Source organism: Montipora foliosa, chromosome 3 (assembly GCF_036669935.1).
Source record: "Montipora foliosa isolate CH-2021 chromosome 3, ASM3666993v2, whole genome shotgun sequence".
In the NCBI taxonomy this organism is placed as follows: Eukaryota; Metazoa; Cnidaria; class Anthozoa; order Scleractinia; family Acroporidae; genus Montipora; species Montipora foliosa.
In genome coordinates this window covers 2,220,816-2,233,248 of record NC_090871.1, presented here as the reverse complement: position 1 = coordinate 2,233,248, position 12,433 = coordinate 2,220,816, and the positions used below count along the sequence as shown (strand labels likewise).

Below are 12,433 nucleotides of genomic sequence, written 5' to 3'. Positions count from 1 at the left end.
ATGGAGGAAAAACGCCTACTTGAAGTGACATTTAAATGGATTCGTGAATGTGGTGCCTTCGAACAACTAAGAAGACAATGTGAAATCTACGTGGCAGATGTTTCGGTACGTTAAGAGCTTTCATATCCTTTCTTCATGCGACGAGACGCTTATGAAATTTTTGGGATAATTTAAAAGCAACAATAACGATGATTGTGGCTAAAGCTTGAATCGAAATAATTTGACTTTTATCCAGGAAAAGACTGTCTACAGATTCGTTCTGGAAATGGATTTAATGTACTTGCTTGAATTTAACGGTAAGGCTAGCCTTTGTTTTTGTATAATGACAATTTGTTTGTCATTACAGGTTTAATTTTCTTTTTGCACTTTCCCGATGACAACAAATATCATGATAACGGTCTTGACATTCGAGTTCTCCCTCATTTGGCTTTGTGATTTTTGTTTTGTAGCTGAACTTGGGAACCTGGCTATTCTTGATCCTTTGAAAGCAATGAATTTGATTCAGCAGGTAAGAGAAATTGCAGTACGTACTCTGCAAACCTTAACTTGCCGGTATATTAAAATCCTGTCTCGGGTTGAAACCATTTTTTTCCTAGGCTAAATGTGCGAAAAAAATATGCTTCCAAAAATAAGAGCATTCACTGATTTTTAAGGTGAAAGGAACGATTTTGCTACCCGTCAGGTGCCGGACTGAAGCTATTCTTGTAAAAATTTCGCTTGATTTCGTATATTATCTTCTGCAAGACTCTTGGAAGTGGCTTCAATCAACCGTTATGAAGAAAAATCGGTCAAAATATTTCCTAAACTTTCGAAATATGTATCACGGATTCCTGCAAAAAAAACCCCAAAATACTAAATTATAATAAATACAACTGTAAATTATCCTGACAACGACGACGTGAGAACCTGACGAGACATTTTTAAAGTTCCTCCCCAAACAACCACACCGTTCATGCCAATTTTATTCCTGCAATGTTGATACACACTGGGTTATAGCGAAGTTATTACAATAACGGAAAATGATATTTCATCGGTATCGTCGTCGCCCTTGCGTAAGCTTCCTTATTATATGTAACAGGAGCCCATGCTTTCCAATCTGAAAAGAACTTGACCAAAAAAAATTCCCAGAACTGCCAAAACTAGACGAGGTCTTAAAGTAAGCGGAGGCCAATCACGAAAATCTTTGTTTATATTTTTTGGCTCGTTAGCACAATTTCTCTTGCGCAAGGCTATTGTTTTGCAATCAGTCAGCCAAGAACAAACACTGAAATTTTGAACCCGATATACTAGGATCACTTTTAATTTTTTTGGTATTGCCGTCTCAAGATCGCAATTAGGTTTGTATCTAATCAACCCGCGCCTGATCGAAATTTCAATTCTTTCTACATGCGAAACGTATTTGTTTCCGTTCGTCAGTAACCCAATTCAGTGCAACGACGTCAATTTCAACATTAGAACCAATCACAGACCGCAAAAGTGAGACGGCAATACCACGAAATATTGACGGCTCGCACATAGGCAAAACTATAAGAAGATCGCGATACTGAGATCTCCAATGCTCATGACTGTCACTATTTTTTTTAAGTGGACTCCCATATAAGAAAAATTGGACAGTTGACCAAAAATGAAAGAAAAATCCATGTGCTGGCAAGTTTATTTAGCAAGCGGTATATTGCTAATTCTACGGTACTGCCAGGGCGGAAAGAGACCGGGCGGTGAAACGAGCGGGTCCGAGCAAAAAGGTGTGATGCAGTAGACTGGGGTCTACTAAAAAGCCTTTTCAAAATGGCGGCAAGTGTTGAGATCGGCGACTCACTCGAAGAATTGGAAGAATTGTTTTTACAGGACATCACAGACGACTTTTTTGATTTGAACGAGGAAAAAAATCCTTCAGATGTTCCAGACACATAGCTGATGTTAATGTAACAAACATTTTCCCTCTGTTTTTGATTGGTTCTCTCCTATAACCTATGGCCTTTAGGTAAATCCAAGTGTTTTGATTGGTGCTTTCTTGTTCAGGACTTTGCCATACAAGCCATTTCCATGGGAAAGGTTATAAACCATGTTTTTTTTTTTCACATTTTGTTTATATTCTGGTGAGTATTTTCACGACTCGTGCTGTGTGTTGAAGGACCCAAAAGGCAGGTCAAAATACAAGTAACAACTTGGAAATATTCAGCTCTTGCTAACCGAACTGGAGGGCGATACCGGGGAATATTGGTTGAACATTGTGGAACTAAAGATGAGCGCAGCGAGGTCCATACAAAAATGACCAAGGTGCAATATTCATCAGTATGGCTTGGGCAAGCTTGGTTAGAAAGTAGTTTATCATATGGTACTCGGGCCATGGTTGTTTCTTGAATTTGTGGCTTTTCAATAACAAAAATTACACAGCTTATGACCGCTTCCAAAGAAATGGTCGGCATAGCAAAATCCCAACCAAGAAAGAACCAATCACAATGCTTGCATTTACCTCAAAACTACCTTACCACAGGAGGAAAAGCCGGCATGGCAAGTAACCCCCCACCCTTAGCTCAAGCTCTAGATCTGCAAATGATTACCACAATATTTTCTGTAGTTGAATGATAATTGAGCTAATTATGTGCCTTACTGTGAGTACAATAGTTATGCAAAGTTTAATTATGGCTTTAGAAATCAGTCATGTTCAGAGAAATTATTGGCACAGGATTTGGGTAAAATGTTGTTTATTGTCATTATTGAGAGCTTACTGAACACAGGCTGACCAGAGTGCACCTCAGGCTAAATGACATACCATCGTAGCTTACTAGTTAGTATGACGAGTTGTGTAGTTAGTGTCAAGAGAATTTGGTAAGCCTATTTATGGTTAGCTCTCACAAGCAGAAATGATAACATGCTATTTTCAAAACAAAATAGAAAATAGAGCTAACTATTGTTACCTATTACCATTAATTATCTGAAAATAAAAGTCCTGCCTTCCACATTGTGTACACTGTGTGACATTGCAAATCTTCTAATTTGCATAATCTAAAAAAATAATTTAAACTGGAAAAATGAGACAAGGTATTACAAAGTCATAAATGCTATTGCCCTCATTTTTTGAATGACCTTTACAAAAGAGTGATAAATGTAATTTTTTGGATTATAGGGTCTATAACTCAATCAATAAGACTGGAATTTTGCCGAGTGGTGAAGCATTTGAATCAAAAACCCTCTGAGGGGAGTCTGAATGTCTGCCAAAAACATCTACTTTGTGTACAAAATACAGATGACATAAAATAATGGAAACAGGCGACAAGAAACAATATCGCACCAAAATATAATGTCTTGCAAACAGTGGTTAATAAACAATACTTATGTTACCATTTGTGTCTGGTGCCCCAAGAAGTAGCCATATTAAATTAAAGATGAACTGTCCAACTTAAAGTAAGATTGGTTATTTAATAGTAATACATAGCAACCTAGCAACCTTTGTAGCTTTCTTAATTGTTGTTGATAGAAGAATCCTCCTTACAAGAAGGGGTTTCTCTCCACCAACTAAAACATTCACTAATTAGCAGGTAGTTTGACGGGAATACTCTGGGTGAATGGTGAATGAGGGGAATTCTGTTGGTGAATTTTAAGGGTTTGTCTGTAGAATGAGGGGGAGAAATTTACAAACTCAAGCAAACTCTCAACCCCAAAATAAGGTTAACAAATGAAACAAACTCTGGGTGAAATTAAAAACTTGATCACAGAAACAGCCAGATAGTACATGTATGAAAAACTGAATCACGTAGGAGGGATTAACAAATACTTGACCCTGAAAATTATTCAGCAGGAGTGGCCGGCTTGGTGGTGATGTGTTCAAAAAGGCTTGGGGTGTATGAGGCCACCTAAGCAGAAACAGCCACAAGTCAAAAAGGGACCTTGCCGAGTGCTGGAATATGTATGTTCTGTTGTTTCGTTGATTGTTTCATTGGCCCTGAAAAGCCCCTATGGGGAGCGGTCAATTAAGTATGTATTGCACGGTGTGTATGTATACTCAGTAGATTAAGGCCTTTTATTGACACCTTGAAAACAATATGAAACAGAGAGTTACTGTATTGATATGTAATATATTTAATTGATTGAGTAAAAGGGCTTAAAGATCAGCCACAATTTCTTTTTTAATAAGCCCTCAGACCCCCAAAAATAGATGCCTGTGATCCTTGAGTGTGAAATGGTCATGCTATATTTTTTAAGGTCTCTGTGCAGTGTTGCTAGTCAAGCCTAACAATAAATACAGTCATTGTTATTTTTAGGGTATGTTCGACGGCTTATGCTTTTAATTATTTTATTTATGTTTCACACAGTGGAACAAAATGTGATCATATTGATCAGCCACAGGTTAGCTTATTTGTTTGTGTCCAAACTGCACAAAGGCAAAGAAAACAATATGGGGTTTGGGAGAGGATGGGGAGTCTTAATTAAAACGTAGCAGTAGTGACAGGCTACAAATTGCTTTTCCTCATGGGAGGATATTCTGCAAGGAACTGGAATCATTGCTTTGTCCTCAGTTGGTACAAAATATGAAGGAGTTGCCATGGAATAGTATGACTTTTTTGCATGGTCATACCTAACGGGGCAAGCACATGGTATTTAAAATAACTTATCAGTTTTGCATTGTTTTGCTGTGATCCATTTTAAGTCTTGTCTATATATTACCTTGAGATCAATTGTTTGCCATGTTATGAAGTGTTCTGACACATCTGTCCTTCTGTGGAATGTTTGTTGAAGCTCTTTTTTTCCAGGCTTTTAAGTAATTAAGTACTAGGTTTAAGTTGGTAACACGTTGATCTGTTATTGACTGCAGTGGACTGTATCTTTGAAGACATTCCAAAGCATTTCACATTTTCATAAATTCTTGTGTCTTTTCTGTGGTGTTGTTTTCATGCAAAGCCATGTATTTGCAAACTTTTTCGGACAGCAAGCTTTACTCGTATTTCATTTAAATTATCAAGATGAACTTACAAGCGCCCTGACTAAACCGTATTTGTTGTTTGTTGATTTTTCCAAGCGGGTGAAATCTTGAAAATAGTGTTTTACTGTCGGTAAAATTGACTGCGGCTGGCGATTCGTCGCGAGCGATTTTAAGTGAGCAAGTTTGAAGTTCTGAAACGCTGCTATATCCAAATATATCCAGCTGGTTTTTTACTATGTTATGTAAAAGCTGTCGATCTTCAACATATGTAAAATTTAGAGTGGAGTAATGTGGAGTACTCCTAAAAGAAGCAGCGGAACATGGCTTGGTCACGATAAGCGGGACATAGCTGCATTCGACACAGTCTTACTTCACTCAAATTTGAGCAGCTTACGATGAAAATACTTGAGTTATATTCCAACAGACAAAATAGTATTGAGTTTTGGGTCAAAAATATCAAAAAGGCCTTTGAATAATACACTACTGGTGGCCCAAAAATAAAGAAAGAAAACTATATTTCCGGTTCTTCGAGAGGATATTTTTGGCAGCCATTAATTGCACCGGAAGCGCGGAAGGAGCGCTCGTGCCAGTCCTTCTCCGCATCACACATCGGACCAAGAGCGGACTGCCCGTTTCACCGCCCTATGTATAAGCGCCCTGGTACTGCCGTGGTTGAATGATTCAAAGATCCATAGAGATGTAAAGAATATCATTATACCAGCCACTTTTTATCCGGTTTGCCCTTAAAATGGAATAACCTACAGTACGCAGCTCGAGAAAACGAGATTTTCTAATGTTCTCTTTCTCTCGTAGGTCTGTTTCATAACAATTCACACTTTGTCGTGGATTCCGAATTTGTTGCCATCGCAAGTATTATCAATTGTCAGGTTTTCGTCTGTTCCACTCCATAAAGAGTAAGTTTTCCCTTGGCGACACTTGCACCACTAAAATGATGGGGCGATTGAATGACTGAAAGGCAAGTAACCCATATCAACGGCTTCGGGTCGAAGAACTTCTCGTCTAGCCCTTTTATTGTTGGTGCCACGATGGTTTCTAAACACAATATGCAAGAAGAGTGTCTCAACTCATTTTATATCGATCTAAAAATGCCGGCTTTAATAAAAAAGGCCGTCTGATGTAAAAAGACGGTAAATTTCTCTTCTAAACGATGAATTTGATTTCATGTAAACATTTCTGGATCGAAAGGGACACTTCAGTATAACCAAGGCTGAAAACTTTCACTGCTAAGCCATATTCGTATTCTCACGGTTGCACTGAAACGAGCATGGAATAGGCTGATGCGGGGGAATCTTTCAAATGCAAGTACTCTTTAATATATTCCCCCGCATTAGCCTCCATTGCAAGCTAGTTCCAGCCCAATACTGAGAATACGAATATAGTCTATTAAAAGAATTGGCATGGAATCAGACTGTTCTTTGCTGCAAGGAGTTTAATGGAAGTCCTTATTATTTGTGCAACCGCAGATACACGATCATTCGAGTTTTCTTTGCTAATCGTACTGCCAAGTAATAGACCACTTTCATAAATGGCGACCAACTTTACATTCTTTTGTATTTATGTTAATTAGACCTACTGCCCTCGTTTTAAAACAAATATTCTTTTGAAATTTGCTCGTCGTAGCGAGGTTAGTAGGGCTTATTAGCATTAAAACAAAAGAATAATTTATTTGGTCGCCATTATGAAAGAGGTCTATTCTTGAAGGATCTTTCTCTGTTTTGGGTTCAGGTGTTTGAAAAACAAAAAGCTTGCAAGGCATAGTCAGCCACATCTTCTTAAAATTTCTGGCATTGTTAGTGGAATGACAGCTGTCACCAAATATACGTAAGTTTTTTAAATTTTTAAATTTTTTAAGTTCTTACTTTTGACAAACTCTCTTAAATAGCATGAATGTACTACGCTTTGGAGAAGTTTTATCAGCTTACGACCAAGAGAAAACTAAACAACAAAGGTGTTGCCAGGTGGGAGTCGTAATCAGGTTGTCGACGGAATCGGAGTCGATCAGTTGCCAGTGGTTCACAGATCATGTGAGGATCGAGCCGATCAATAGATCCGATTTCTCCCGATATTGTACTTACCCCGCCTCGTTTGGATGTTGCAAGCTGGAGAGAACTAATCAGTCGCAATGCTATCTTCCGCCTCTGCTTTCGACTTTGACCATGCACGTGCTTTCGGAAAATATCGGTGCCTGATTAGATCGTAACGCAAAACACGTCTGCTACAACGCAAACCCATCCCTAACTTATACTGCAGTTTTGTTTAGTTCTCGCATCTAAACGTAATTGGTATTGTTAGTATAAAACTGAGGTGGGAGCTCATAGTAATAAGCACCCGTAGAGGCTAACCGCCTCACTCAAGATTCATAGCAAAGATGGGTAGGACCACTTCGGACTTTATTTTTTGTACATATCACACCACCCGTGATTGTAAAATAGTTGTTTTATGGTTGCATTACGTCATGTAGAAATCACGGATACGAACAAACTATGCTCTTAACCTGAATCATTATTTCCCTCTTTTAGCCAAAGTGCTAGATTTTATTGTCCTCAATCTCAGTGCTTGGGTTCTTCTAAACACTGCTATATCAGGGTTCATTTAGCTGGAAAAACGGAGGATGTCACAGTCAGGTTAGAAAGTTATTCTACCGCTGTTGAAATATTCTTCACCTCGACTGAATGTCCTCGTGTGTTGTGTGGAAAGAAAATGGATCTCTCTGAAACGATGAGACTAGTTATGTAAGTTAACTAAGATGATATATATGTTATTACCCGTCCGTTTTCGAAATACAGGATATAAGGAGTTTTTGAGATGGCTGACAGGTTGCAATGGTAATCTATTTCGTCACAATATTGAGCACATTTGTAAAGCAATAATTTTACTTTAGTTTAGTTTAACTTATTCGCCACAATTCATGGAGTGGCAGGGGAGAGGAGCAGAACTTTCGTCGTAGTTGACACCTAACCCCTATATCCATAGATCAAACCACAACACCGGGAACTCCTTGCCCTACTCTTCTCGAATAGTGTGTGGGTTCTTTAACGTCCTACCGGCTTATCGTCCTTATCCGAAACGACAAAGTCTATCCATTCGCAGATATCGTTACGAAGGAAGCACTTTATCCTTAGTTATTTAAAGACCCTGAGTTTCGTTGAACTCACGACCTCCCGCGTGACAGCCTGGTGCTCAACCAACTGAGCCACCGGTGGTTTCACATGGTACCATAAGAGATTTTTTTCTTCTACAGTGTTGTAGAGTCAATCATTCTAAAAAGTAAAGTTTTTTGAAACTGGTTTTAGCCACCTCAACATAAAGGGTGCAATGTGCAACTAGTAACCTCTTACTAACCGATCGCGATGGCAATACTGGGTAATATTGGTTCAAGGTTGTGGCAGTACCAACCAAGCGCAGCACGGTGTAAAATAGTCGGTGTTTATTACATGGCATCGTTTCCTTGAGCGATCGGGCACTTCTCCACTTGGTAAATGATCGTGATCTTCAGCTTCCATCAACGAACTTTGAACGGTAACCTTTTACATGTAAAACTAAACTCCGCTAGGTGTAATTGTACTATTGTGATGAAAAAATAAATTCCGCCTTTTAAGGACGTTCGCGCTAATTGTTTGTGCGCAACGTTACTGCGCATGTAACGCGACTGTAATATGTCACGCATTACTTTGAGCATTAGTGAAGTTGAGGATTTAAAACCTTGCAAAAACCGTAGACGGTAAGTCTTGCACAGCGTTGGATCAGAGAAGATCGTGATCAGTCAAAATTGATTTAAAATATTTATGAAAGTCAAGTAGACTACTGCACGACTGATATTCGAGAGGTTTTATCAGTCGTGCACTAGTCTACTTGACTTTCATACAAATTTTTCAAGCATCAGTTAAAATAACATGGCGACAAAAACGCCGAGGAAAAAATTACAGGCCGGCAAAAGAATGGCACATTTATTTCCGAATCATCATGAAACTTCAAAGAGAAGTGAGCGGGACGATGGAAAAGCTCTGGAAAAGGTAGCTGATCGAGTAGACTAGTGGCTGAAAGTTTGGAAAAATCGTGGACGAACCGTTGCGTAAATTTAATGGGGCTATTCTTTTTAATGTTTTTATTACCCTACGAGCTTACGTTCAAAGTGAATGCATGTCTTTAAAGTTCTTTTCCATTACTTTCGTGTAATTGAGGAGTATTTTCGTCCTCGTCCGCTTGAATAGTGTGGACCTGCGTGGAAACTATCAGCGATTGAATTTCACAAAAAACACACTCCAGAGGATGAGCATGACGGCAATGGGGAGATATTATACAAGACACCAACCAAATGAAGATGACCCTTGCTTAAAACGTCGTTGCTATGCTCGAAAAAGGTTTATTTTTTTTCGGTAAAACCCATTCAACCCCTTCAACGATCGATCCTCTCTTGGGTTCCAGTCCTTGCCCGACAGGTCACGCAAAAGGGTGGTAAACGAACTTTTCCATGAGCTTTGCAAAATCACATCGATTTTACTCGTTCAGATCATCGGTGACCCCTATTTTTTAAATCATGAATCACTTACTTTACTTACTATCTACAAAATATGATGAAATAAAAAAATTCTCACCGTAAGAAGTTATCTTTTTTTAACATTTTCTTTCCTCGTGCCATCGAATTCCGGTAGTGGTTGCAACGGATAGAGCTGACGAAAACACTCGTCGAGGATGAACTCTACTGTTTACCACATCCCTAGCGGCATACAATTATCTAAAAATCTCACTCTTAAAACCTATGCATGGAAACTTTCACTCCAACAGTTTATTTTTATGATTTTCGATGGATGAGCAGATGAGCCTACATCTCGCTATTATGACCGATTTCTCGAAATTAAGGCATTTTTCCATTGCCATTTTCTCCGAAACAAAGTCGGTGACCCCCATTTTTTTTTTCATTTTTGGAGTAAGTAGTTTATGACCTAACTCTAGGCGAGAAATGAAGAAAATCTCATCGTAGGAAGATTTTGGAGCGAACGTCCTTAAAATTTTTGTTTTGTTTCGCTCAACTTGAAGTTCCCGGGAGAGAGAAAAAAATACGCAAACGGACCGTTTCCGTGGTACTGGTCAGTACTGTAAAATCCCGACCAAAAACCAGCCAATCAGAGTGCTCCATTTAGCCTGAGAATTTCTTGCGATAAAATGATGTTGCATCTCCCACATCGTAAATGCGTGTCTTTAATTAGCACAGGAATATAGATGTAGATGTCAAGTTCAAGTCAAGTTAAGTTTATTTTCAAAAATTACAGACAAATTATAGAATGAACGCTGCACGCGTATAGCAATGCTAATCGAGGCGTGCAGTGTAATCTAGAAACAATATTAAGACAAAATAAACCTCACAATACATATTGAGCCATTACATAATAGACAGACTGAAGAAACGTTGCATAATATTTACAATATTATAAAAATAAGTGAATATAAAAAAAAATATATATATATATATATAATAATAATAATAATAATAATAATAATAATAACAAAATATAATGTGTGAATAAATAAATAGAATAAAACAGAATTATAGGGTACGATAGTAATGATTATACAGTTTTGTTATCAATGAGTAGGCTTGAGTTTCCTCAAATTTTAAAAATGGGGAGGGGTAGGGGGGTTTGCCAAAAAAATCGGCAAGCACTGCTAAATTTCATGTACGTCAGTTACATTGTATTACTGAATGTCTGTATGGAGGCTGGGAGAGCTTAACTTTAAGAATCTAATGACCACCTACCATCTACACAAGATTTAAGATTGTTGTTGGATTATGCTTAGTAATTGTTGTACAATTATTTTGAATTAATCGAATAAAAAAGTTTGCTCGAATTGCTGCAAGTTTGTTTCCAAGATTCTAGAGTTAGAAAAGTACTCTTAGAGACAATGGCTTTAAGATTCAAAGCTGCGCGAAAACCACGGAATAACAATGATGATAATAATAACGATAGCAATCACGATAATGTTGATTATGATGAGAAGAACGACAATCACTTGAAAATGACTTAAATTTGTCCTCTCGACAGAAGAGACTTTGTTTGTCGATATTGTGGATGCTCTCTCATTGAAGATGTCACTTGCCGTACTTTGTCAGGTAACTAGTAATTTTATTATTTTATTTAAATGCTATCTTCATAACGGGCAATAGAACATTATTCTCTTAACTGTATTTCAGATAAGTGTGTGGTGCAAGTCATAAGTCATTTGACTGCTGCGAAAAAACTCTGGATTAACAACATTGGGAAGATCTTTCAATCGGTATCAATTTATGTTAGAGGTAATTGGGAACCGACGTTCTTAAATAAACGTAGAGGTAAATGTGCGGCGTCGTGGAAATACGATTTTTATTTTGAGGAGAAACAATAGACCCATCAAGGCGTTATACTTAACAATAGGGAGCTTAAGCCCGCGCGTTTTTGAGACGCGGACGACAACCGGAAGTGACCTGTTTTCCCTTTCAACTTGTCTTCACTCAACCACATTTATAGTGCTAAGTATCTTTTTTTCCATTAGAGATGATTAGTATAAAAATCAAGGAGACACCACTGTCCTGGTACGCGAAGTGTTTTCTTCCGGTTGCCGTCCGCGTCTCAAAAACGCGCTTGCTTAAGCTCCCTGTTAATTATTTTGAGACGGTTTTTAAAATGAAACGCCAGTGGCGATAGACGGGACCAATCAAGTGTTTGCCGGTTGCATGCAGCCGGTGTTGAGCACCGGAAAAAAGAACTCGAAATGAGTGTGAGCAGATTCCAATAATTATTGGTTTCCTGGTTTTGCTCTCACCCCTGATCGGCTGAAAATGCAACGCCGGAGTTTTAACTTAATAATCCAGAGGAAAGACATGCAAACATTAGATTACTTCATACTTCACCATGTTTTGATGGTACAAGCAGCGATGTGGGTGTGATAAACATTAGCGTATAAGCATTAACCTCGACCTGATCGTCATCTTTACTATTTTCAGTACCATCACTATCGTTAAGCTCGCTATCGTTACCTTCGTTAATGTCTTCCTCATCACCGTTTATATTGTCGATGTTTAATCTCTTGTCTTAATAGGCTCATTTTCTATCTTGTTTCTGAAACAGATGAGCTCATCAAAGAAGTTGAGATTGGGAAGCAATATTCATTTGTTGTTTTGCCATCTTGTGAAGCGTCTGTTCACTATCAGTGCACAACAGTCTTTGAGGTAGGATGCTCTTGTATTAATTTTTTTCCTATTGCTGATGACCTAAAATTGTCGTGGGCTACATGGTCTCAAAAACTAATTGTAGCACCATTATTTTCCTTCAGGCAAATAACATAGAGAAGGTAAGACAAAATTATCATTACTTCTTTATTTACACACCGAAACTATCGCATGGTATTTACCCTAGTCTAAAATGCGTAGTTTTCTTTTCTATCGTTGTAGGCATCCTCTCGCATAATTGTTGCTAATGGTTAACGTATTGTTTTTTTTTTCTTCAAAGTACATTC

The 12,433-nt window shown here is 38.2% G+C and overlaps 1 protein-coding gene across 1 annotated transcript in view; it reads left to right on the top strand.

Moving 5' to 3' along the window:
- LOC137995142 (minichromosome maintenance domain-containing protein 2-like) overlaps positions 1-12,433 on the top strand; it is a 31,251-nt gene continuing 18,818 nt past the window's right edge. Inside the window, exons 1-10 of the mRNA XM_068840718.1 lie at positions 1-105; positions 236-296; positions 450-508; positions 5,735-5,835; positions 6,668-6,763; positions 7,462-7,566; positions 10,984-11,051; positions 11,133-11,234; positions 12,046-12,146; positions 12,251-12,268. Coding sequence (XP_068696819.1) covers positions 1-105; positions 236-296; positions 450-508; positions 5,735-5,835; positions 6,668-6,763; positions 7,462-7,566; positions 10,984-11,051; positions 11,133-11,234; positions 12,046-12,146; positions 12,251-12,268 — 816 coding nt within the window. The remainder of the gene's footprint in view (positions 106-235; positions 297-449; positions 509-5,734; positions 5,836-6,667; positions 6,764-7,461; positions 7,567-10,983; positions 11,052-11,132; positions 11,235-12,045; positions 12,147-12,250; positions 12,269-12,433) is intronic.